General features: G+C 44.4%; 1 protein-coding gene across 8 annotated transcripts in view; it reads left to right on the top strand.

The window, feature by feature from the left end:
- The window catches only part of col16a1 (collagen, type XVI, alpha 1), a 628,911-nt gene that overhangs the window by 52,712 nt on the left and 551,346 nt on the right, over window positions 1-24,853 (top strand). For 7 of the 8 annotated variants that reach the window (XM_068011105.1, XM_068011111.1, XM_068011108.1 and 4 more), the window contains 3 exons: window positions 6,973-7,091; window positions 13,778-13,849; window positions 16,174-16,291. In XM_068011105.1, the coding sequence (XP_067867206.1) occupies window positions 7,010-7,091; window positions 13,778-13,849; window positions 16,174-16,291 (272 nt within the window). In that variant the 5' untranslated portion in view covers window positions 6,973-7,009. The remainder of the gene's footprint in view (window positions 1-6,972; window positions 7,092-13,777; window positions 13,850-16,173; window positions 16,292-24,853) is intronic. The other variant, XM_068011107.1, reaches the window with a different exon arrangement.

The raw sequence follows: 24,853 nt of genomic DNA, 5'->3' as shown, positions 1-24,853 counted from the left end.
TGCCAGGTCTGTAAAATGTAGAATGAAAATATTTCTGTCTTTGTCTCATACCTTTAGATCCATGGAACTACCTGCCAATGGAAGGCATACAATAGGACGTGGCTGCATTCTCCAATACTTTTTACAAATTTCACACTTCTCACGAATCTCTTCTATTAGCCTTGTATATCATTCATCAACCACACCTGCATCCTTTAGCAGGATTTTTCATCTTTGACGAGCAAATTGCCGAAGTAACTTGAAGAAATCAGGTTTTGTTTAGTGGATACAATAATGTCCTGATTGGGTAAACTGCAGATCTACTGACTTCCCAAATATAATTGACTCATTTCGAGTTTCATTTGTGCCTTTTTCATCAAAGGTTTACTCAACAGCAAAGTTATCTCAATAGAGACAACATCAGTACTAATAAAATGGCTTCCTCCAGCTATTTTACATGGAATTATAAATCACTTTAGTGTCTTCAATGTGTTGTCATCACCAAACCTAAAGCAAGTAGTACTTAAATATTTCTTAATGCTGCGTCAATCCTCACTACTGAAGAATCTAGATATAACATTTTAACCAATCTGTTCCACATACTGTAGAAGTGCAAGCACTATCTAGCAGAGCACTGTTGAACGAGTCTACAACTGACGTCACAGGACTAAAACTCCTTGTGACAAAAGCAATTCATTCAGATTCATCATTATCGTTATTTGCCTCAGAATTCTTTGTGTCATGTGTTAGTTCAAGGATCGTGCCTCTGTGCTTTAGCCAGTTCATTGCATACTGAAACTTTGATTCATACCTGAAGCACCTATTAACTGTTCCTTGGGCATTCCTGGGATTCATTTGCCAATTATTGCAATTCTAATTCTGGCTTCTGCTGAAATAGCTAGATCTGCCAAAGGTGCTTTAATTCTCATTCCTCCTGTCTGCAACTCTTCCATCGTACTGACACCTGTATCTAGTATCTGGATCATTTTGAAATCTGGAAATCATTGAGTCCTCTTCTTTGTGCCACCGCAGAATTTCCCATTTGCAGGAAATTACTCATTCCCCAGGACTTTTCTTAAGGCAACAGACATCTGATCCAACAGGGAGTCTCTCTCTTAGAACCAAACACCAGTCAGAACCAGGAGCCTGACCATATGCGACACCCTAGCACAATCCAGCAATTTAAATGCTGATTCTGAACTAGGGATCTCTAAATTTAATTTCCTCAATCTTTTATACTGTATATCCGTTAAAGTTCATGATATATTCCTCCATTGAATAACCACCTTTTTTTCTGAAATCTATCAAATTCTGACCATGCCTTGTAGGCATTTAATAGATTATCATTCTTGTAAATTTTATCCAAGAATTCTAACAGAAGATCTAAACTTTCATCAGTATCAACTGACAGGCATCCAGCTCACAAAATAATTTATTTCTTCTTTTACTTCTGTTACGAAGCAATAATGCCAAGGGCATGCCTTGTTTCCTCTTTGGTGGGGTCGTAACCCATGTCCACTTATCCACTTCATTCTTCCATTGGTCATATGGTTCCGATTCCAAGAACAGAATGTTGGAGTGTTATCATACCCAAACAATTTACACATGCTTGCTTCTATTTCACACAATGGACACAAGGATTATAGACTTCTTTCTAATTTTTTTCTTTGTTTCCAACCATTACCGTCAGGCAACAATTCTTTATTACCATATTATTTTCCAGAAAGCCAGCTGGTAAAGCACTGGAGCCAATCTTTACTCAATTCAGCATTTATTTACAGAGTGAAACAGTACAAGCATACACCTCCTAACTGAACCTTACCAAAATCTCACTAAGTGTCTCTTTGGATATGCTCAAGTGAAACTCTAATTAATGCCCTCCACCTGCATATAACTGAACACAATTGAAATACACTTAACAATCTCATTCCCTCCCTTATCCCCTCCTTGTCCCTCATCCCCTCCCCGTCCCGAATCCCCATTTGATTTTGGACTGAGCACAAACTGCCGACTGTAAGAGCCAAAGGAAACAACAGAGCCTGCCAAATCATTTTGCGTTGATCTGTCTGTAGAGATTGGCTCCTCTGTGTTTTACTTCAAGTTCGTCTGAAGTCCTTTGCCTGCTCTCAAAAGGCTTGCTATGAACAAAAAGCACCTTTCTTGTGGTAAAAGCCAAGAGCTTTGCCAAGCTGCCCACAAGTCACTGTGGTTAACCGTAAACTAGGCACAGTACCCTTAACATGTTAAAGGGGCTGTGAGCTTCAGCTTGGGGCTGAGGCTCTTCACTTTAGCAATCTCTGGAATGTTTACTCTTTGTGACTCACATCAATGGGAAGCATTTTTTTTAACCTTAAACTAAATAGTTTATTTTTTATTAAATAAAAACAGAAGTGAATGCATGCTGGGATAGTGTGGAGAGAATTCCTTTGGCTCACAGTCAGATGTATTTGAAATAATGACTGAGACTGATATCTGGGCTGAGTTAGCTATTCTCAGTCAGGGTGGGGGTTAGACTCAATGCCCTGGGCAATACTTTATTCTGCTTTCTTACTTTACGGTGCATTTCTCCTCAAACAATGCAACAAAATGCTTTGTTTCACTTCATTCTCGGGATATGGGCAGCACTGACAGGTCGACACTTATTCCACAGTCCTAGTTATGATAAAACTTTTCAGGTCAGTTGAGAAGAGAGTTATGAGTCAATCACATTGGTGTGGGACTGGAGTCACATATAGGCTGGGTAAGGATAGCAGTTTCCTTGCCGAAAGAACCAACTGGGTTTATATGATAGTCCAACAGTTTTACTGATACTAGCTTTGTATTTGCAGATCATTTTGAACCTGAATTCAAAATGTCAAAGAGAAAGAAAGACTTGCACTTATACAAATATTTCATGCCCTCAGGAAATCCCAAAGCACATTATAGCCAATGAAGTAGCATTTTGAAGTGTAGTCACAGTTATAATGTTTGAAACGTGGCAGCCATTTTGTGCATAGCAAGCTCCCACGAACAGCAATTAGATAATAGTTTCAGTGATTTTCGTTGAGGGATAAATATTCTCCAGGACACTGGGGAGAACTCCCCTGATCACCTTTGAAAAGTGCCATGGGGTTTTTTCCATCAGTCTCTGTGACTGATTCTGCTCTAATAGTCAGGGGGACAGGTTTTACAATGTTACAATACTAACTCTCTCCTAGGTGGGTCTTGTTACCCTCCTGTCCCAAGGAGAGGTAGAATTAACTGCAGCTCTCGCTCTGCATCACTATCTGATGACACAGTGATGGAAAGTGTGAAAGGGAACAGGATTAGGCTTAGCTGTGATCTGTGCTACTGAACCACACAGCCTAGAAAATCACAGCTGCCTCCCCTGCCCTGTGCTGAACTAACTAATTTTCTCTGGCTGTGTTGGGGGACAGGCCATCTTGGGCCTTTTCTCCAAATTGTTATCGGGACAGTCCTGCTGGAAAGTGTATATGTGTGCATGGGTATTGGATGACCACATGATCAGGCTTGGCTAGGATGCCAAGCTCACTTACTGCCTGGAGTGGCCAATATCTGCTGAGGGTGCAGGATTGCCAACCCTCTAGGATTGTTCTGGAGTCTCCAGGAATTAAAGTTTGATTTCCTGGACACTGCTGTGAGCAAACTCGAGGGAGAAAATTCATATGGCATTAAAGAAAGTGGGCTGAATTTTTATAGCTCGCTGCTGAAATCGCGGAGGCTCGTTAACATGGAGGGGCGGGGCTGGACCGCCCGCCCCCTCCATGTCATTGGGAGTGGGTGCACTGTCCCCGGCAACGGCATCTGGTGCCACCACACAGGCGCCAACGCCATTTTTAAAGGACTTCACGCCCTTATGAGTCATCACAATTTTTAAAGAGGAATGGATGTGTGTGTTTCCTCTCATTTTTGTTGAATATTTTCATTTAGAGTTTGTTATTAGTGATGATAAAAATCGGAGCCCCTCTCCCATACCCCCGATGACCACATAATTTATTTATGGCCCTCTCCCGACAAATAAAACGTTTCTTCCCAAGCTGAACTTTCCCCCTCGAACTTCATCACCTTTGCCGTTCAACCCCTTCCCACCATCACCTCAGCCAATAGTAAGGGTTCTCCGCGCACCCTGAAACTTACACTCCTCCCCTTCCCCACCAGCATTACGCCTCAGATTTCCGAATGGAGATCCAAAGGCACGGGACATCAGGCCACCAGCCGGAATATTGGCGTGAGACGGCCGTTGCTGCAAGGTAAATAATTATTCATTCATTAAACTTTATTAACATATTTAAATTAAGGTTTTTGCACTACACAGCAAGGGGGCTGCCCCGAGGCCTCGTCACCACTGGTAAAATGGAGCGGGGCCTTCCCAGCCTCGAGGCCGTGGCGGGCCTTTCCCAGCAGAATTTTCCAGACCCCCCCCCCACCATGACCCCCGACGTCAGGGGCCTAATCCTCTCATTTTTGTTGAATATTTTCATTTAGAGTTTGTTATTAGTAGTGATAAAAATAGAGATGGAAAAAGACTGATTGGGCGGAGCAGTTGGAGGCATGAGGTTATGTGATGAAACCTGCAGGATATTCTTGGTGGTATTTTTCTGAACCAGTGAGGAAGGAGGCATTGCTGGATCGGGAATGAGGTGGGTCAGGTGGATCAAATGTCAGTAGGGGAACATTCAGGGAACAGTCATAATAGTATAAGGTTTAGATTAGTTATGTAAAATTACAAGAAGCAATCTATAGTTAAAATACTTAATTGGAGGAAGGCCAATTTCAATGGGTTGAGAACAGACCTGTCCCGAGTAAATTGGAATGAAAGATTTGCAGGCAAAACTTTAAGGGAACACTGGGGCCGCCTTTAAAAGGAGATGGTTCAGGTATAGTCGACGGGCATTCCCATGATGGGGAAAGGGAGACCAATCAAAGCCAGAGCTCCCTGGATGACGAGAGAGAGAGTAAGATGAAGCAGAAAAAGTCGACATTTGACACCTGCACGGCCATCCTGATAGAACCCTGTTTCATTTATTTAAAAAGTTAGTCTGTGTATTTAATCAACATAACATATAATTTTTAGCCTTTTAACTAATTACTGGTGGTTAGATTCTGTCTTGTTGGAGATGGTCATTGCCTGGCATTTGTGTGGCATTATTAGCCCAAGCCTGGATATTGTCCAGGTCTTGCTGCATTTCTACACGGACTGTTTCAGTATCTGAGGAGTCACGAATGGTGCTGAACATTGTGCAATCATCAGCGAACATCCCCACTTCTGACCTTATGATTGAAGGAAGGTCATTGATGAAGCAGCTGAAGATGGTTGGGTCTAGGACATAATCCTGAGGAACTCCTGCAGTGATGTCCTGGAGCTCAGATGCTTGACCTCCAACAACCACAACCGTCTTCCTATGCGCAAGGTATTGTCCAACCAGCTGAGAATTTTCCCTCTGATTCCCATTGACCTCAGTTTTGCTAGGGCTCCTTGATGCCACACTTGGTCAAATGCTGCCTTGATGTCAAGGGCAGTCACTCTCACCTCATCTCTTGAGTTCAGCTCTTTTGTCCATGGTTGAACCAAGGCTGTAATCAGGTCAGGAACTGAGAGGCCCTAGCAGAACTCAAACTGAGCATCACTGAGCAGGTTATTGCGAAGCAAGTGCTGCTTGATAGCACTGTCGACGACAACCTCCATCACTTTACTGATGATTGAGAGTAGACTGGTGGGGCGGTAATTAGTTGGGTTGGACCTGTCCTGCTTTTTGTGTAAAGGACATACCTGGGCAATTTTCCACATTGCCGGGTAGATGCCAGTGTTGTCGCTGTACTGGAACAGCTTGGCTCGGGGCAAGTTCAGGAACACAGGTCTTCAGTACTACTGCCGGAATATTGTCAGGGTCCATAGCCTTTGCAGTATCCAGTGCCTTCAGTCGTTTCTTGATATCACGCGGAGTGAATTGAATTGGCTGAAGTCTGGCATCTTTGATGCTGGGGACTTCAGGAGGAGGCCGAGATGGATCATCGACTCGGCACTTCTGGCTGAAGATTGTTGCAAGTGCTTCAGCCTTTCTTTTGTATTGATGTGCTGGTTTTCCCCATCATTGAGGATGGGGATATTTGTGGAGCCTCCTCCTCCAGTTAGTTGTTTAATTGTCCACCACCATTCATGAATGGATGTGGAAGGACTGCAGAGCTTGGTTCTGATCCGTTGGTTATGGGATCACTTAGCTCTGTCTATCGCATGCTGCTTACGCTGATTGGCCTGTGAGAAATTGAACTCAGAAATACCGGCACCGTCTTTGAACTGAAGTATTAACTGCCTGGAGACTTTAGCAACCCAGCAAGAGCAAGGTAACCAGCAAAAAAGGCCTGCAACTTTAATACTTACCTTCTAAGAGGATCCCACAGGTTTTCCTGAAAATTGCAGTCTTTCACATCTTGAACTATTAAAGCCTCTTTTTTTGAGTGAGTAAATGTGAGCATGGTTGGTATTGCGAACATTTCTTCAATAAATATTTAATCTTCTGTTTAAACTCACGAGAAAACCTGTCACTCTCTGTTTATTTGGATCAAAAAACACAGGGACTGAAACACCACTTGAAACAAAAACATGACCTGTGGTCAGTTAGGAGGTGACCAGTGGAAACCAGCCATGCCATTTGCCACCTGTCTATAACAGCTTGCAGAAGAGTCGGTAGCTGGGGACAGGTTTAAGGCCATCAGCAATAGAACCAGAAAGGAGAGGAGAACTTGTTTTACGCAGTGAGTTGCTGGGATCTGCAATGCACTGCCTGAAATGGCAGTGGAACCAGATTTAATAATAACTTTCAGAAGAGAATTGGATAAATTCTCGAAAAGGAAAAGTTTACGGGGCTATGGGGAAAGAGTAGGGGAATGGGATTAATTGTCACAGGCATGATAGGCCAAGTGGCCTGTTTCCATGTTGTTTGATTTGAGGCTCCCAGTAACATGTCTTTCTCTTCACCCTGCTACTCTTCCCAGGTAATGATTAATCATTGTTGACAGATAGTGGTGCAGAATGTGGACTGTTTGGATCAGCATCCTGTTGGTGTCCATCCGAGCTCAGCTATCCAGTGGAGGGGTGCTGGCAGCACACAGAGGTAAGGATTTATATTCTGAAATGAGATTGGGCACCACCTTTCTGCTCTCCAGTTCCCTCAGGATGTCTTAGGAGTAGGGGTCAGTGTCTGGGGAGCAGGGGTCAGTGTCCAGAGAGCAGAGGTCAGTGATCAGGGAGCAAGGGTCATTGTCTGGGGAACACCATCGGTGTCCAGCGATCAGGGATCAGTGTCTTGGGAGCAGGGGTCAGAGTCTGGGGAGCAGCAGTTCAGTGATCAGACCAGGAGTTAGTTATCAGCGATCTTGAACAAGGGTCAGTAACTTGGACCAAGGGTCACTGACCGGTGAATGGGTTCAGATCTAGTGACCAATGAATGTGATCAGGGGTCACTGACCAGTGATTGGAATCAGGGGTCACTGACCAGTGATTGGGATCAGGGTCACTGACCAGTGATTGGGATCAGGGTCACTGACCAGTGATTGGAATCGGGGGTCACTGACCAGTGATTGGAATCGGGGGTCACTGACCAGTGATTGGAATCGGGGGTCACTGACCAGTGATTGGGATCAGGGGTCACTGACCAGTGATTGGGATCAGGGGTCACTGGCCAGTGATTGGGATCAGGGGTCACTGGCTAGTGATTGGGATCAGGGGTCACTGACCAGTGAAAGGGATCAGGGCCTCCCACAACACTCAGACCATTAATGGAGATAATAAAAATCAATGTCCCTAACATCCATCCTGTGGAGTTTCACTGGTAACCAGTCTCCAAGCAGATCCTCAACCGTTAATAACCATTTACTGTAAATGAAGAATGTAGCCAGTTCTTAAACCACTGGAAACTCTTCCTACCAATTCATAGGAACATAGGAAGATAGGAACAGGAGTAGGCCATTCAGCCCCTCGAGCCTGTCCTGCCATTCAATGAGATCATGGCTGATCCGCAGCCTAACTCCATATACCTGCCTTTGGCCCATATCCCTTAATATCTTTGCTTCCCAAAAATCTATCTATCTCAGATTTAAAATTAACAACTGTTCCAGCTTCAACTGCTGTTTGTGGGAGAGAGTTCCAAACCTCTACCACCATTTGCGTGAAGAAGTGCTTCCTAACATCTCTCCTGAATGGTCTGGCCCTAATTTTTAGACTATGCCCCCTAGTTTTAGAATCTCCAACCAGTGGAAATAGTTTATCTTTATCTAGCCTGTCTTTTCCTGTTAATATCTTGAAGACTTCGATCAGATCACCCCTTAACCTTCTAAATTCTAGCAAAAACAGGCCTAATTTGTGTAATCTCTCCTCGTAACTTAACCCCTGTAATCCAGGTATCATTCTTGTAAACCTACGTTGCACTCCCTCCAAGGCCAATATATCCTTCCTAAGGTGTGGTGCCCAGAACTGCTCACAGTACTCCAAGTGGGGTCTAACCAGGGTTTTGTACAGCTGCAGCATAACCTCTGTGTGTTTATACTCCATTCCTCTAGATATAAAGGCTAGCATTCCATTAGCCTTTTTGATTGCTCGTGGCATTTTAAAGATCTATGCACCTGAACCCCCAAGTCTCTTTGGACATCCACTGTACTTAACCTCTTCCCATTTAGACAGTACCCTGCTCTATCCTTTTATGGTCCAAAATGGATAATCTTACACTTGCCCACATTGAAATCCATCTCCCACAGTATCTCTTTGCAATTTTATGCTATCATCTAGACTGTCTACAATGCCACCTAACTTTGTATCATCAACAAATTTGGATATATGGCTTACTATGGCCATCATCCAAGTCGTTAATGAATAATGTGAATAATTGAGGCCCCAACACAGATCCCTGCAGGACACCACTAGTCACATCCTGCCAATTGGAGTACTTACCCATTATCCCCACTCTCTGTCGCCTACCACTCAACCAACCTCCTAACCATGTCAATAATTTTCCCTCAACTCCATGGGCTTCTACCTTAGTTAACAGTCTCTTATGTGGGACTTTATCAAATGCCTTCTGGAGGTCCATATAAATAACATCCATAGACATTCCCCTGTCCACTACCTTAGCCACCTCTTCAAAAAATTCAATGAGATTTGTCAGGCATGACCTTCCCGTCATGAATCCATGCTGGCTATCCCTGATTAACTGAAATTTTTCTAAGTGTTCAGTCACCCTATCCTTGATTATAGACTCCAGCAACTTGCCCACCACAGATGTCAGGCTAACTGGTCTGTAACTTCCTTGGTTCACCCTTTCACCCTTCTTAAAAAGTGGAGTGACATGTGAAACTTTCAATGAGACAGACCATTTAAACATGGGGTAGTAATGGTGCTGACCATTTAAATATGGGGTGGGAATGGGACAGACCATCTAAGCGTGGGGTGAGAATGGTACAGACCATCTAAACATGGGGTGAGAATGGGACAGAACATCTAACAGCACTGTGGGAGTACCTTCACCACATGGTCTGCGGCGGTTCAAGATGGTGGCTCACCACCACCTTCTCTTGGGACCCCGGGATGGACAATACATACCGGCATTGCTAATGACGCCCATATACATAGAATGAATAAAATGGCACTCTTGTCACTAGTTCTGTGGGAGTGCTGTAGAAGGCTGAGGAATTAAAGGAAGATCATATGTGATGGGTCTGGCTTTCTCTGTCAGTTTCTGTGCTGCAGCATTCCTGACCTTGAGTGTTCTGTGCACTGAGGTGACAGCATCTTGGGGTAAGTTTTCGGTCAGCATTCAGAGTTAGATTAAATGATTCAGAATAAACGGTGGATTTAAACCAGAGATCAGCAAGCAAGTTCTAACTGGCAAAGAAGTTAGCAAACTATTTTGTTAGCCACACAGAAACCTTAACTTATAGTGAGGATCAGTTGAGGGTAGGGATCTCAACCTTAACATTCAGAGATTGTAGGTAAACATGTGGAGTGTACGTTTGAAGCTGTTCCTATACTGGGACATAAGAGGATTGGCGAGAAGGGGAGAGAGAGAAAGAAGTGGGAGAGCCAGATAGAGAGAGCAAGACAAAGAGGGAAACTGAGAGAGAGTTTATGGGGGATGGGGGGTGCAGAGAGGGGATAATGGCAGAGAGCGAGAGACAGTGGGAGACTGAGAAACAGACAGAGCAAGCAGAGATCCACAGAGACATAGAGGGAAACAGAGATTGAGAAAGAGACAGGCAAAGACAGAAAATGTGAGAAAGAGAGAGAGGGGGAAAGTGACAGAAAAAGAGAGACAGTGGGAGATAGATGGCAAGGAGTTTGTATGGGGACAGAGTGGGAGATGGAGGGAGAGCTCCTGGTGAGGGGGTGGAGAAGAAATGATGAAAAAGGAAGCCTTGTATTTAAACAACTCCTTATCCTATTCTCGAGAAACATTACGCAGAAAGTCACATCAAACAAATAACTTTGAGGTGCAGCATATGTTATGAGGGTAAATAGGGAAATGAAAGCAGGCCTTTGTATATTTAAAGAGCCAAACACCTGTATCAGGTGTGGGTTCTGGATGCCTTTTTTTTTACCTATTCCAATATGGAGGATGACGCAATCCAAGCTCCTAATGAGCATGTCCTTCCTGTTGGCCATATATTGAAGGCTTAGGCAGCTATTTTAGCTTATACACCCTACTGAGCCAGCGGCGATTGAGATGGCTTGGCCATATGAGCCGCATGGAAGATGACAGGATCCCCAAGGACACATTGTACAGCGAGCTTGTCACTGGTATCAGGCCCACCGGTCGTCCATGTCTCTGCTTTAAAGACGTCTGCAAACGTGTACGAAGTCCTGTGACATTGATCACAAGTCATGGGAATCAGTTGCCAGTGATCGCCAGAGCTGGTGGACAGCCATAAAGGTGGGGCTAAAGAGAGGTGAGTTGAAGAGACTTAGCAGTTGGCAGGAAAAAAGACAAGCACAAGGAGAGAGCCAACTGTGTAACAGCCTCGACAACCAATTTTATCTGCATCACCTGTGGAAGAGTCTGTCACTCTAGAATTGGCCTTTATAGCCACTCCAGGCGCTGCTTCACAAACCACTGACCACTTCCAGGCGCGTATCCATTGTCTCTCGAGATAAGGAGGCCCAAAAGAAAGAAAACCTGTGGAGGAGTCTGTCACTCTAGAATTGGCCTTTATAGCCACTCCAGGCGCTGCTTCACAAACCACTGACCACCTCCAGGTGCTTACCCATTGTCTCTCGAGACAAGGAGGCCAAAGAAGAAGAAGGCAGCTATTTAGTGCCCGATAAACACATGCATCATCTTGGAATTTCTTGCCATTGTATTTTGTCTGTTACATTTTAGGAATGCAGGATCCTTGAGTCAGTACTTTGCATCCTAGTCATAATAGATTTTTACTCTCTCTTTCCATTTCACAAGCTCATTGTTGGGTTAGGCACAGTTCCAGTCCAGTCAGAAAAACTGCTGCAAATTTATTTCAACACAGGGATGATCCATCCTTAATTGTAAAGCACCGTTTGTACAAGGTTTATCAGAAGATCCTCAACTAAAACACTGCGCTCAGTTAGCTTAGCCAAAGCCTGGCATGATCTTGGGATGTCGAAGCATACCTCCCAGTCCATATTGTGGATAACAACCCAAAGGCTATCCATGGAGAGCACAATAACCTCCTCAGTAATTACTCATTCCCAGTTAGGGTCACCAACGTTCCAGGATTAGTCCTGGTGTCTCCAGAAGGTAACAATTAATCTCCTAAGCACTGCCTCCAGAAAAATCAAAAGGGCACTTCAAAAATGTGAAATAAAAACAGAAAGTGCTGGAAATACTCATCAGGTCAAGCAGCATCTGTGGAGAGAGAAACAGAATGAACGTTTCAGGCCTTTGACCTTTCATCAGAATTTTCCACCCCACCAGCCTTCACATCCAAAGGATCATCCTCTGCCATCTCCAGCAAGCTGCCACCACCAAACACATCTTCCCTCCCCTCCCCTATCAGCATTCCGAGGGGATTGTTCCCTCCGCGACACCCTTGACCACCCCTCCATCACCCCCAACACCTCGTCCCCTTCCCACAGCACCTTCCTATGCAATCGCAGGAGGTGTAATACCTGCCCTTTTACCTCCTCTCTCCTCACCATCCATAGCCCCAAACAATCCTTTCAGGTGAAGCAGTGATTTACTTGTACTTCTTTCAATGTAGTATACTGTATTCACTGCTCACAATGCAGTCGCCTCTACATTGGGGAGACCAAACGCTGACTGTGTGACCTCTTTGCGGAACACCTCCGCTCAGTCCGAAAGCATGACCCAAGCTTCCAGTCGCTTGCCATTTCAACACCTCCCTCCCCCCGCCCGCTCTCGTGCCCACATTTCTGTCTCTGACCTGCTCCAGTGTTCCAGTGAACATCAACGCAAGGAGCAGCACCTGATCTTGCGATCAGGCACTCTACAGCCTTGCAGACTGAACATTGAGTTCAATAACTTCAGAGCATGACTGGCCTTTTTTGTATTTTCATTTTATTTTATGTTATTTTTTAACTATGTGCCTGTTTTACATGTAGACAGAGCTACTCATTACTCTGCCATTAACACTATCTCTGGACTAATGCTTTATCTTTCACCACAAGTATTAAACTCTCTTCGCCTTTGTCCAAGGACAGCTTTGTTATTTAATCTCTCCTATCCTCTGCCCTATAACACACCTTCCCTTTTGTTCTCTTCCCCACCATCACCCCCCCCCCCCCCCCCACTTCGCTTGCTTAAAACCTAATTCTTTTTTAACCTTTGTCAGTTCTGATGAAAGGTCACAGACCTGAAACATTAACTCTGCTTCCCCTCTCTACAGATGCTGCCTGACCTGCTGAGCATTTCCGGCACTTTCTGTTTTTATTTCAGATTTCCAGTATCTGCAGTATTTTGCCATTTACTTTGACCACTTTTGCTATTAGTTATAAAAATATTGGAGATGGAACAAAAGTTGCTTGACTGAGTCAAGAGTCACTCAATCAGGTAAAAAAGAGTTTGTTTGCTTTCCATGTGATGCAGGAAGATGTGTCAGGCAACCAATGGCAGCAGCATGGGGACAGGATGGTTGAAAGTAGCAGGGTCATGTGGTGACACCTCCAGGAATAAGTCCAACAAGAGTTGGTAACCCTAGTTCCCAGCCGGAGCCTCCGACCTGAACTTCCCGGCAGCAGATTGTGATTTCAGATGGTGTCGAGTGTGATCACTTGGGCAGTTCAGAGTGACAGCAATTCAAGCTGACAAGGGTTTCTGTTTGATCTTTGGGCTTATTACATTACCAGATATTATTTGATAAGGAAAACTCTGGTTTATAGGGAGCAGGGGATTAGTAATGGGAATGCTCGATGGCACTGAGCAGAACCAAACCTAAACATTACCTGTATTGAGAGCTGTGCTTATTGCCGTATTTGGCCTTTTATCTCCAGACGATACTGATACCTGCTGGGTTACAGTTCCAAAGCTCCATTCTTCGTATGTAAGCCTAGGCATCAGGTGCTTGGCAGACTATTCGATTGCAAGGACATCACTGTTTACTCAGGTCCTGTCATTTATCTCAGCCAATTTGTGTGAAGCAAGCTTGCACAAACAGCAATCACATTTTCCGACATTTCAAAAGTATTTCATTGGCTGTGAAACAGTTTGAGATATCCTGTGGTTTTGAAAGACACAATGTGAGTTGTTCCCTTCTATATGTAAGTGTAGATGGATGCAATAACAGTGCTTAGAGTCATTCATGGATCTTTCTTCTGCAGATATTCCGTGCCCTCGTGTACATGGCGATGGATGGAAGTTACAGAACCAGGAGCAATATGTTAATGTTTCAGGTAGAGTGCCTCACTTCAGAATCACTCACTAATTGTCAGCGTGGGCCACAATAACCCCTGACTTTTGCTGAAGGCCCATTCGCTTGAATCCTGTACCACACTGACATGACATGAGTTGGCAGCTGACACTGCCCACAGTGACCTCCTTGATTTCAGTCATCCCAGATTGGTACCTGCCTCTCAGATTTGCTGCATCACTCCCTAACTTCTGTCTTTGATGCCCTTGTACCCATTAAAACCATACCCCTCTCTCACCCAGGCCATTCCCCTTGTCATGACCCAAAGCTTCACTCCTTTAAGTCCTACAGACACAGATTGAAAGTTTATGACAGACAACTGGTTTAGCCATTCACTGCCAGATCTGACTGGACCACATCAAGTGTTATCAGGCCCTGCGGCTCAAACTGTTCACTATTCCAGGATCATGCTGGAACACAAAGAAAACCCCAGGCTTCTTTCTCTATTGTAAACTGTCTTCTTATACCCCTTGCCACTGCTCCCTCTGCACTCATTTCCAACAAGTGTGAGGAGCTCATGAACCTTTTTGTCTCTAAGATTGAAGCCATCCATTTAACTGCCTCTGTTGCTTCCCTCCCTGCCCCTAGCCCATCGAGTCAAACTTCCCCCAGCTTCCCCCTGCCCTAATCCTGAACTTGTATCTTTCTTTGCTTTCTCTCCTATTTTCCACCATTCCCTGTTCAAACTCAACTTGTCTTTGCAACCCACCTGCTCCTCCTTTGACCCGATTCCCACTAAACTGCTGACTACCCAACTTCCCTTCCTGACCCCACATTGCCTCATACTGTCAATGACTCTCTCTTCAGGTACTGTTCCCCTCCCTTTCAACCCAGCCATCATCACCGACTCCTCAGAAAACCACCCTTCACCCCTTTGTCCTTGGAGAATTTCACCCCATCTCCAACCTCCTTTTCCTCTTCAAAATCCTTGAATGGTTATCCTCCTTCCAAATGCATATGCATCTTTTCTGGAACTCCAAGTTTGAATCTCTCCAATCAGGTTTCTGCCCCCGCCAAAGTACCAAAACAGCATTTATCTAAAGCACAAAATGACATCCTGTGTGACTCTGATTGGAGTAAACTATCCCTCCTTATCATTCTCACCATGTCTGCTACCTTTGACCTCCTGCATTGTCCAACTCACTGGATTGCCCTGGCTCCACACTTATTTATCCAGTCATACCATTGAATGTTCAGTGATGACTTCTCTTCCCACTCCTGCATCGTTACCTCTGGAGCTCCCAAGGATCTGCATGTTTTTGGTATCTCTCTAGACTTGACTATTCCAATGCTCGCCTGCCCAGTGTCTCATTTTTCACCCTCCATAAATTTGAGCTCATCCAAAACTCTTCACCTGCATCCTAACTTATACCAAGTCCAGCAATGCCTCGATTTTAAAATTATCATTCTTGTGTTCAAATCCCTCTATGGCCTCGCCCTTGCTCCCACCTCTGTAACCTCCTCCAGTCCTACAACCCTCCAAAAACTCTGCATTCCTCCAACTCTAGCCTCTTATGCATCCTCACTTCCTTCACCCAATCATTGGCAGCTGTGCCTATGCCCTAAACTCTGGAATTCCCTCCCGAAACCTCTCTGTATCTCCACCTCTCTCCTCCTTTAACATGCTCCTTAAAGCCCTTGGACCAAGCCTTTAGGCCACTTCCTAATATCTCCTATGCTCCCATAATGCTCCTTGGGGCATTTTAATATTTTAAAGGAGCTCTATAAATGCAAATTGTTTTGCTTACTTTTCATTTTCCCAAAATTCACAATTCTACACAAGGGAAGTGGCCATATCTGAGGACCACTGAAATACAGAAGCATTTCAGGCTAAGTTCAAAAAGTTGCAACTCCCCTCCCCCTGCAGTTCCCAATGTCATGAATCATGTCGGTCAGTGAGAAAGGTGTTTACAGGAGTGTGTGCACTGCAGCACCCTCACACTAAAGTCATTGACAACTTCGACTGTGAGGCTCTCTCTTGGTAGAGGGGACATCAGTCTGTTCCGCAGCGCAGCTGTTTCACAAGACCATATCTTCCTGTTTCCTCTTCTGATGCACTGGGCTCAGAGTCAGGCCTACACCTGGACTGGAGGCAGCCCTGAGCCTCATGGCCGAGGCTTAGTTGTGATCCACATCTAAATTTCGGATGACAGCAGCTCCTTGATGATGTGTTAGTGATGGAGGCTGCAGTGGTCTATTGAACCCTCCAGATAGGATTGAAGGGGAGAAAGTAGGAAATTGTGGAAATCTGCAAAGCCCTGATGTCAGGACAGTTAACATTTATTAAAGCTCTGTCTTTCCTTTCAGGCTTTAATTTGCTGAGGAGGTTCTCCCTCTTTAAGACACCAGCGGTGAAGAAAATCCGGAATCCAACAGGATCTTTAGTTGTGAGATTAGGAAGATTATCACTCGTCAGACCTACTGAGTAAGTCCCAGTTTGTGTGATGATGGAAGCCGTGACTATACATCGTGAGTTGACAGCAGGGTTAGTCAAGTGCTGTGCTGGGGGCAAGTCTTAATGGAATGGCAGTTCAAAGTGACACAGTCCCCTTGAAAGGACTCTGGTGAAGTTGGGTTATTAGGGGAGAATTATAGTGGTGAATGTCCCCAGTGCGGGGAAAGGGGTGGTTGATTGTCGTAACTTTGATGCAAGAACTGTAGAAAATCTACAGCACGTTACAGCAGCTTCCCCCATAACCCCTCCGAGCAATACCAGGCTTTAGCCATGCCCTGAACCCTCACTAGGCCATTTTCATGAGGGGTCCCCAGATCGTTCCAAAGACCCCTGAAGTGATCAATCACATGACTCCCCAGTGACCCTGCAACATTGGAGGGGTCGGTAAAGGAGGCTAAGGAGCAGCACTTGCACCATGACGTGCCACGCCATGCATTTCCGGCCAGTGCTTTTACACGTGAACTTATAGCATTGTGCCATGTATTTGTACGAAATCTTGAAGGGCTCGCCCTGCTAACGGTCAGATTTCTGTCTCTCTTTCACACAGTGCTTTAGAGTAGCTGGTGGTAACAATGGAAACTGGCCTCCATTATGGAGTTTGACAGTGGGGATTGTCTATCGAAATCAGGCCAGTTAATTGATTAGGAAATTAGTCAGGACACTGAGCTTTCAGATTATCAAGGCACCAGCAGGTATCTGACTGTCTCGCAATGTGTGACAAACTGTCTAAAAGCATTTCATACAAACCACCCTACCTGCTGTGTGCTTTGATGGAGCAGTTGATGACACTGATTCCTGTGTGTGACCCACGCTCACACTCCTTTATCTGGGGAAATGCTTCTCTCTCACTCTGCATCTAGGGAGACCCCTCTCTCGCACTCTGTACCTGGGGAGATCCCTCTAACCCTTCAGGATCTCTTGAAGTGAAGAACTGTGAAATTCTCCTTTAATCATTAGTTATTGCAAAAGATCTGAATTCTGGATGAACTATAATAAATATCATCTTTACGCAATGTTTCATCTTCCATGTCTACAGCAGAGAGTTTCATCTTGTAGTCCTGTTGTTCCTTACACTCAGTTAGAATAGTCTTTTAAAAGATGTGGACTGCCTTCAGTTTTATTCTTTCTGTGTAGTTTTCTTAAGGAACAGACTTCTGTTCATTTCTTAACCTGTAATAAATCTAACTCAGTAGTTTAGCCTGTATACAATGGTATTTCTCACCTTTCAAATGAGAAAGAAGAATGTTCTTTAGGCATCATTTGTCGTCTCCAGTGAGCATCATTTTGTGATTAGGGTATAATTGTTAAGTGGGCTATGTTTCTCTGTACACAGCATATACAAGGGCCAGGTTTTAGTTCATAAAAAACTCAATTGCTTACAGAACCCATAAACATACAAATGTGGTTGAAACAATTCTTGATTCAGGAATCGCTCCTTTAGAATGGACAATTGCACGAGTCATTCTGCTAGTTAAAAAAGGTGAGAGAGGTAAACCAGAGAATTGTAGACCAGTTAGCTTAGCATCTGTTGTCAGAATCAATAATTAAAGATAGTGTGACAGAACGTCTTGAAATTTTTCAGCTGATCAGAGAGAGCCAACATGGACGAACCTGATTTAATATTTTTGAAGAGGTAACTGAAGTAGTGGACAGGGTAATGTCTATGGATGTTATTTATATGGACCTCCAGAAGGCATTTTATAAAGTCCCTCTTTAAGACACTCTTAGCTAAAGTAGAATCTCATGGAATTGAAGGCAAATTAATGATCTGGTTGTGAAATCGGCTAAGCGGCAGGAGAAAGAGAGTCGAAAAGAGGAATAAGGTGCAGAAAAGAGCGAGTGTTGGATAGTACTAGAGAAGGAACTTGTACCTTATTAGAAAGGAGCAGACTAAGTAGAACTACGAGGAAGATGAAGACTGGCTTAGAATGCATGTATGTAAATGCACAAAGTGTGGTGAATAAGGTTGGTGAGCTACAAGCACAAATAACTGTGTGACAATATGATGTCATGGCAACAATGGAAACATGGCTTAAAGATGGTGAGGTATTGGTGCTTAATATTCAAGCGTGTAAAATGTTTAGAAAAGATAGGGAAGGAAAAAAAGGAGGTGGGGTGGTGGCACTGATCAGAAAAGACATTGTAGCGTTGGAAAAAAGGAATGTCCTTGAAGGAGCAAAGACAGAATCTATTTGGCTAGAGTTGAGAAGCAAAAAGGGTGCGATCACCCTACTGGGGATATACTTTAGGCCTTAAAATAATGAGAGAGGGACAGAGGAGCAAATCTGCGGGGAAATCACAGCAATGTGCAAGATCTATATAGTAGTGATATTGGGGGACTTTAATTACCCAAATATCGACTGGGATAATGTTAGAATAAAGGGAAAGGAAGGGGAGGAATTTCCGAAATGTGTTCAGGAGAACCTCTTTGACCAGCATGTTCTCGGAGGGAGGCATTGTTGGATCTGGTGCTGGAGAATGAGGTGGGCCAAGTGGACCAAGTGTTTGTGGAGGAAACTTGGGAAGGAGTGATAACTGTATCATAAGGTTTAGATTAGCAATGAAGAAGAGCAAGGAACAATCTGAAATAGAACGTCGAAATAGCCAGGATAAAATGGAACAAAATGTTGACAGAAAAAACTATAACGGAACAATGGGTGCTCTTTAAGAAGGAGAAGTTTCAGCTACAGGCTGAGTCCATTCCAACAAGGGTGACAGGAGAACCAAAGTCAGGGCTTCTTGGATGACGAGGGAAATAGGGAATATGATGAAATAAAAAAGAGGATGTATGATGCACGTCAGCTGAATTCTTCAAGCGAGGTCCAGACCAAATGCAATAAGTTGAGGGGGGAAGTGAAGAGGAAAATAAGACAGTCTCTCTTTGTCAATGTGTATAGAATGGCAGTTAACATTAAAAGGAACCCAAAAATCTTCTACTGGCTTGTAAATAGTAAGCGGGTTGTAAGAGGTGGGGTGCGGCCTATTTGGGACAAATATATATATAAATGACTTGGATATTGGAATAAAAAATAAAATATCAACATTTGCTGATATCAAACTTGAGCAGGCAGTGAGGATGATACCAATCGACTGCAACAGGACGTCGATAAGCTGGCAGAATAGGGAAAAGCAATATAGACTTAATGGCTAATGACATGGTTCTAAAGTGTATACAAGGGCAGAGGGTTCATGTGCATTGTCATGAACACGTGCTGTGCAGAATGATGATTCTTAATCCATCGGTTGGAAACCTGAATGAAACGTTTTTTTTTAAAGGAGATAAAGAACTGATAAGGTGATTGCTAGCAGCTAAAATGGCCACCACAATTTGCATCAAAATACCCTACGTACCAAGGTATTGAAGTGGAGATGCATGTCTGAATATCTTTCATCCCGAACAATGAATTGAGCATTTTGAATGAGCTACCTGCCTCACTTCCATTAGCAAGACAGTCAGAGCCACCTTGGAACATTAACACTAGTGGAGATGAACTCCTCAAGGGGTAAACACTGAAACAATGAGACCCAAGAGAGATTGGATTTCTTAGACTTGGATCTCATTAAAGTGCAAATGAGAGAATACGCTGGAGCAGCATGTGACTGACACCACCCCCCCCCACCCCCTTCCAATATCTGGGTGAAAACTTGCAGTTTCGTCTTGCTACAGGTGACAAGTTCCTGAGTTTTTGCCCAGTGCAGGACCCAAGGAGGGGTCTCTCTCTCTCTGTCCAAGTGACCTTGGATGTTCCAGCCCTGTCTGCTGGCTGCAAAACCTCCAAGTCTACCATTGCTTCAGACGGAGACTCCAGGAAGAATACCAGCTCATCGCTGTCGCCAAGAAACCCCCAAACCAGTGTGGCTACATATACCAGCCAGGAACTTTAGGACCACGACTTCAGCTGGAAGACAACTGGATTACCAGACTTCACAGACTATATTTTTTTTATTTAATCTGGACTCTAATCCAACCAATCTATTCTCCACTCTGTAACCTATTTGTGTGTGTGTGTGTTCGCATGTGTGAGAGAGAAAGTGAAAGTTGGAGTATAGCTTATTAATTTTACTTAGATAAGATTTTGGTTTTAAGTACAATAAACTAACCTATTTCTTGCTTAAACTCAAGAAAACCTGTCTGGTTCTTTTATGATCATAGCACAAAAAGGGTGAAACACTCACTGAATTGGTGAGCATAATTGTTTAAAAGAAATAAATCCTGGTGTGATCAAACAAGGAGAGGGACAAGAGGGGAGCCTTTTGACCCCTGCTCATCTGATCGTAACAGAAATTTGGGGCCTCGCGTCTGGGATCAAAAGCCAAAGACAAACGAGAAATTGGAAGTGGGGAACTAAATTGATCCCCAGCAAAATTTTAAAAACTTCGATCACAGGTTATCTTGTGGTTTTCAGTGCTAGAGTACTAAAATGTCCACATTCGAGGCCAGTACCTTCCTAGACCAGAGCGAAGTAACTTGGAGAAGGTTAAAAGTCCGATCTGCTGAAGAGTTAAGGAATGTAGCTGGGCAGCTACAGATTACTATCTATCCAAAAGCTAGGAAACCTGAAATCCTAAAACTTGTAGCCAACCATTTTGCACTTGACACTGAGGAATCAGAGACTGGTTTAGAGTTGGAAACAAAGTAACATTAGCTAAGATACAGCTGGAATCGAGGAGACTAGAATTAGAATTCCAGAAGGAGAGAGAGGAGAGAGAATATCAGGAAAGGGAAAAAGAAAGAGCTTTCCAAAGGGAGGTAAGGAAGCTCAAACTAATTAGGGAACTAACTAGGACTTAATGCACCCAGTGAAGGCACCACTAGTGAGGGAATTACCCCTAGCTCAGGACTGAGTGCTGAACTCATAACATTCTCCCAATTGATGCCAAAGTTCAATGAGGGGGATGTGGAAGCATTTTTCATCTCTTTTGAAAAGCTTGCAAAACAGCTGAAGTGGCCAGCAGACAGCTGGACCCTGTTATTGCGGAACAAACAAACAGAAAAAGCCCATGAGGTTTATTCACTGTTGCCTGATGAGAGTTCATCAGACTGATATGTCCAAAAATGTTATCATGAGTGCATACAAGCTGATACTGGAGGTGTACCACCAAAAATTCCAAACCCTCCAAAAGCAGCCCGAACAAACTTAGCTCGAGTTTGAAAGAGTGTAATCAACTCGATTTTGACCAATGGATATGGGCACTCAAAGATACAGCCCACACATAAAACCACAGAGAAGTGATCCTTCTCCAGGGTTTCTCACTTCCCCTGTCCATTAAAACCCACGTGGAGGAACAAAAGGTTCCAAGAGCCAGGCAGGCAGCACACCCGGCTGATGAATTTATGCTTGTCCACAAGTACTTACCCCAAGGGAAACCTTTCCCTAGTCACCCCCAAAAACCCGAAAAGGATAAAAGGTGGGAGGGTGACAGGCGTCTGAACAGTCATGGGTAAGAAGGGAAAGCTGGACACACAGGGGGCCTTGCTCAGGCCAAAAAGGACAATGCTGAGAGCAGGAGTGATGCCTCAAAGCCTGTGTGTTTGCATTGTAACTAGGCAGGTCACTTTCGAGCTGACTGCTGCAAGTCACGGGGAAAACCTGTCAGATTAATCGGGGCACACTAGATCAGTGCAGGAAAAGGGGCCCTGATGGAAAGCACAGCAGACCAGGGTATTGCTTTAACTGTGGCAGTCAGACCCAGTAAACATGTCATGAGAAAACTTAAACATAGACATAGAGAGTTACCAGGATTTTGTGTCCAAGGAAAAGTGACCCCATACTCGTCAAGTGAGGCGAGTAAGCCCATTGTCATACTTAGAGATTCAGGACCATCCAATCCCTTCTACTGGGAAAAGGCATGAATGCTTGAGTGCTAGTAAACGGTATTGGAGGAAGGTATATGTCCATACCCTTACACCGGGTGCACCTGGAGTGTGGCCTTGTTTCAGGACTAATAACCGTAAGGATTGTTCCTAGTTTACCTGTGGATGGTTTCAACCTGCTCCTGGGTAATGATCTGGTGGGGGGGGGCGAAGGTGGTAGCTTACCCAGTGGTTTTAGAGAGACCAAACAAAGTCAGGGAGACAAAGCACTTACAGGAGAAGGTCCCTGGCATTTCCCTGACTATGGCCAAACAGGCTCTGTCAGAGGAGGCTGAACTGGCACTGTAGACAGATGACCCTGTTGTCTGGTTATCCAAAACCTCCTTTGGGAAGTTAGAGGATCCAAAGGATGTGTTAAAAGGGTCTTTTTTGGTTGAGGCTCAGCAAGCCGACCCAATGTCAAAAGAGTTAGGACAGACTGCCCAAACTGAAGCTGAAAGGGAGTCCCAGAGTGCTCCTATTTAAAGAATGAGATGCGGATGAGGAAGTGGCGATATCCTGACAGACCTGCGGACAAAGAGTGGGCAGTGGTCCAGCAGTTAGCGGTGTCACCAAGTTACCGTAAGGAAATACTAAGAATTGCCCATGAACTTCCGATGGTTGGACATGGTATACGAGAAACCCAAGCCCACATAAGACAGCATGGGAACTTGCAGGTGGTGGTGTTCCCATGCATCTGCTGCCCTCGTCCTTCTAGATGATAGAGGTCGTGGGTTTGGAAGGTGCTGTTGAAGGACCCTTGTTGAGTTGCTGCAGTGCATCTTGTAGATGGTACACACTGCTGCCACTGCACCAGGTAAATGTTAAAGGCAGTGGATGAGGTGTCGATCAATCAGGCTTCTTTGGCCTGGATGGTGTTGAGCTTTTTGAGTGCTGTTGGAGCACTACTCATCCAGGCAAGTGGGGAGTATTCCATTACACTCCTGACTTGTGGATAGGCTTTGGGGAGTCAGGAGGTGAGATACTCACTGTAGAATTCCCAGCCTCTGACCTGTTCTTACAGCCACAGTATTTATGTGGCTGGTCCAGTTAAGTTTTTGGTCAATGGCAACCCCAAGAATGTTGATGGTGGGATATTCAATGATGGTAATTCTGTTAAACTTCAAGGGGAGATAGTTAGAATTCCCCTTGTTGGAAATGGTCATTGCCTGACACTAAATGCCATTTATCAGCCCAAACCTGAATGATGTCCAGGTCTTGCTGCATTTCTACGTGTACTGCTTAAGTATCTGAGGAGTTGCAAATGGAACTGAATATTGTGCAATCATCAGCGAACATCCTCGCTTTTGACCTTATGATGGAGGGAAGGTCATTAATAAAGCAGCTGACGATGGTTGGACCTAGGACACTACCCTAAGGAACTCCTATAGCGATGTCTTGTGGCTGAGATGATTGGTCTCCAACAACCACAAGCATCTTCCTTTGTGCTAGGTATGACTTCAACCAGTGGAGAGTTTTCCCCCTGATGCCCATTGACTTAAATTTTGCTAGGGCTCCTTGTTGCCACATTTGGCCAAGTGCTGCCTTGATGTTCAGGGCAGTTACTCTCACCTCACCTCTGGAATTCAGCTCGTTCAATGGCCGTGGCATTGAACAAATATTTTGTGTCTGCCTTCACAGTAGAAGACGTAAGTTTCATACCAGAAATAAACAGTAACCTAGGGGTAAAAAGAGTAAAGAAATTAAGGAAATTAATATCAGCAGAGAAAAAGTATTGGAGAAACTTAAGGGACTAAAATCCGACAAATCCCTGGGACCTGATGGCCTACATCCTAGAGTTCTAAAAGAGGTAGCTGCAAAGATAGAGGATGCACTAGCCATGATTTTTGAAAATTCCTCAGATTCAGGAACAGTCCCATCAGATTGGAAGTTGTCAAATGTTACACTACATTTCAAGAAAGGAGGGAGAGAGAAAACAGGGAACTACAAGCCCTATCAGTCTACTCTCAATCATCAGTAAACTGATGGAAAGTGTCATCGACAGTGCAATCAAGTAGCACTCAATTTGGGTTCCGCCAGGGCCACTCAGCTCCTGACCTCATTACAGCCTTGGTTCAAACATGGATAAAAGAGTTGAACTCAAGAGGTGAGGTGAAAGTAGTGCCTTTGACATCAAGGCAGCATTTGACCGAGTATGGCATCAAGGAGCCCTAGCAAAACTGAAGTCAATGGGAATCAGGGGGAAAACTCTCCGCTGGCTGGAGTCATACCTAGCACAAAGGAAGATGGTTGTGGTTGTTGGAGGTCAATGATCTGAGCTCCAGGACATCACTGCAGGAGTTCCTCAGGGTAGTGTCCTAGGTCCAACCATCTTCAGCTGCTTCATCAATGACCTTCCTTCAATCATTAGGTCAGAAGTGGGGATGTTCGCTGATGATTGCACAATGTTCAGCACCATTCATGACTCCTCAGATACTGAAGCAGTCCATGTAGAAATGCAGCAAGACCTGGACAAAATCCAGGCTTGGGCTGATAAGTGGCAAGTAACATTCATGCCACAGAAGTGCCAGGCAATGACCATCTCCAACAAGAGAGAATCTAACCACCTCTCCTTGACATTCATTGGCATTACGATTGCTGAATTCCCCCACTATCAACATCCTGGGGGTTACCATTGACCCGAAACTAATCTGGAGTAGCCATAAAAATACCATGGC

Source organism: Heterodontus francisci, chromosome 31 (assembly GCF_036365525.1).
Source record: "Heterodontus francisci isolate sHetFra1 chromosome 31, sHetFra1.hap1, whole genome shotgun sequence".
In the NCBI taxonomy this organism is placed as follows: Eukaryota; Metazoa; Chordata; class Chondrichthyes; order Heterodontiformes; family Heterodontidae; genus Heterodontus; species Heterodontus francisci.
Note: the sequence above shows the minus strand (reverse complement) of the source record. Positions and strands in the feature narration are given on the sequence as shown.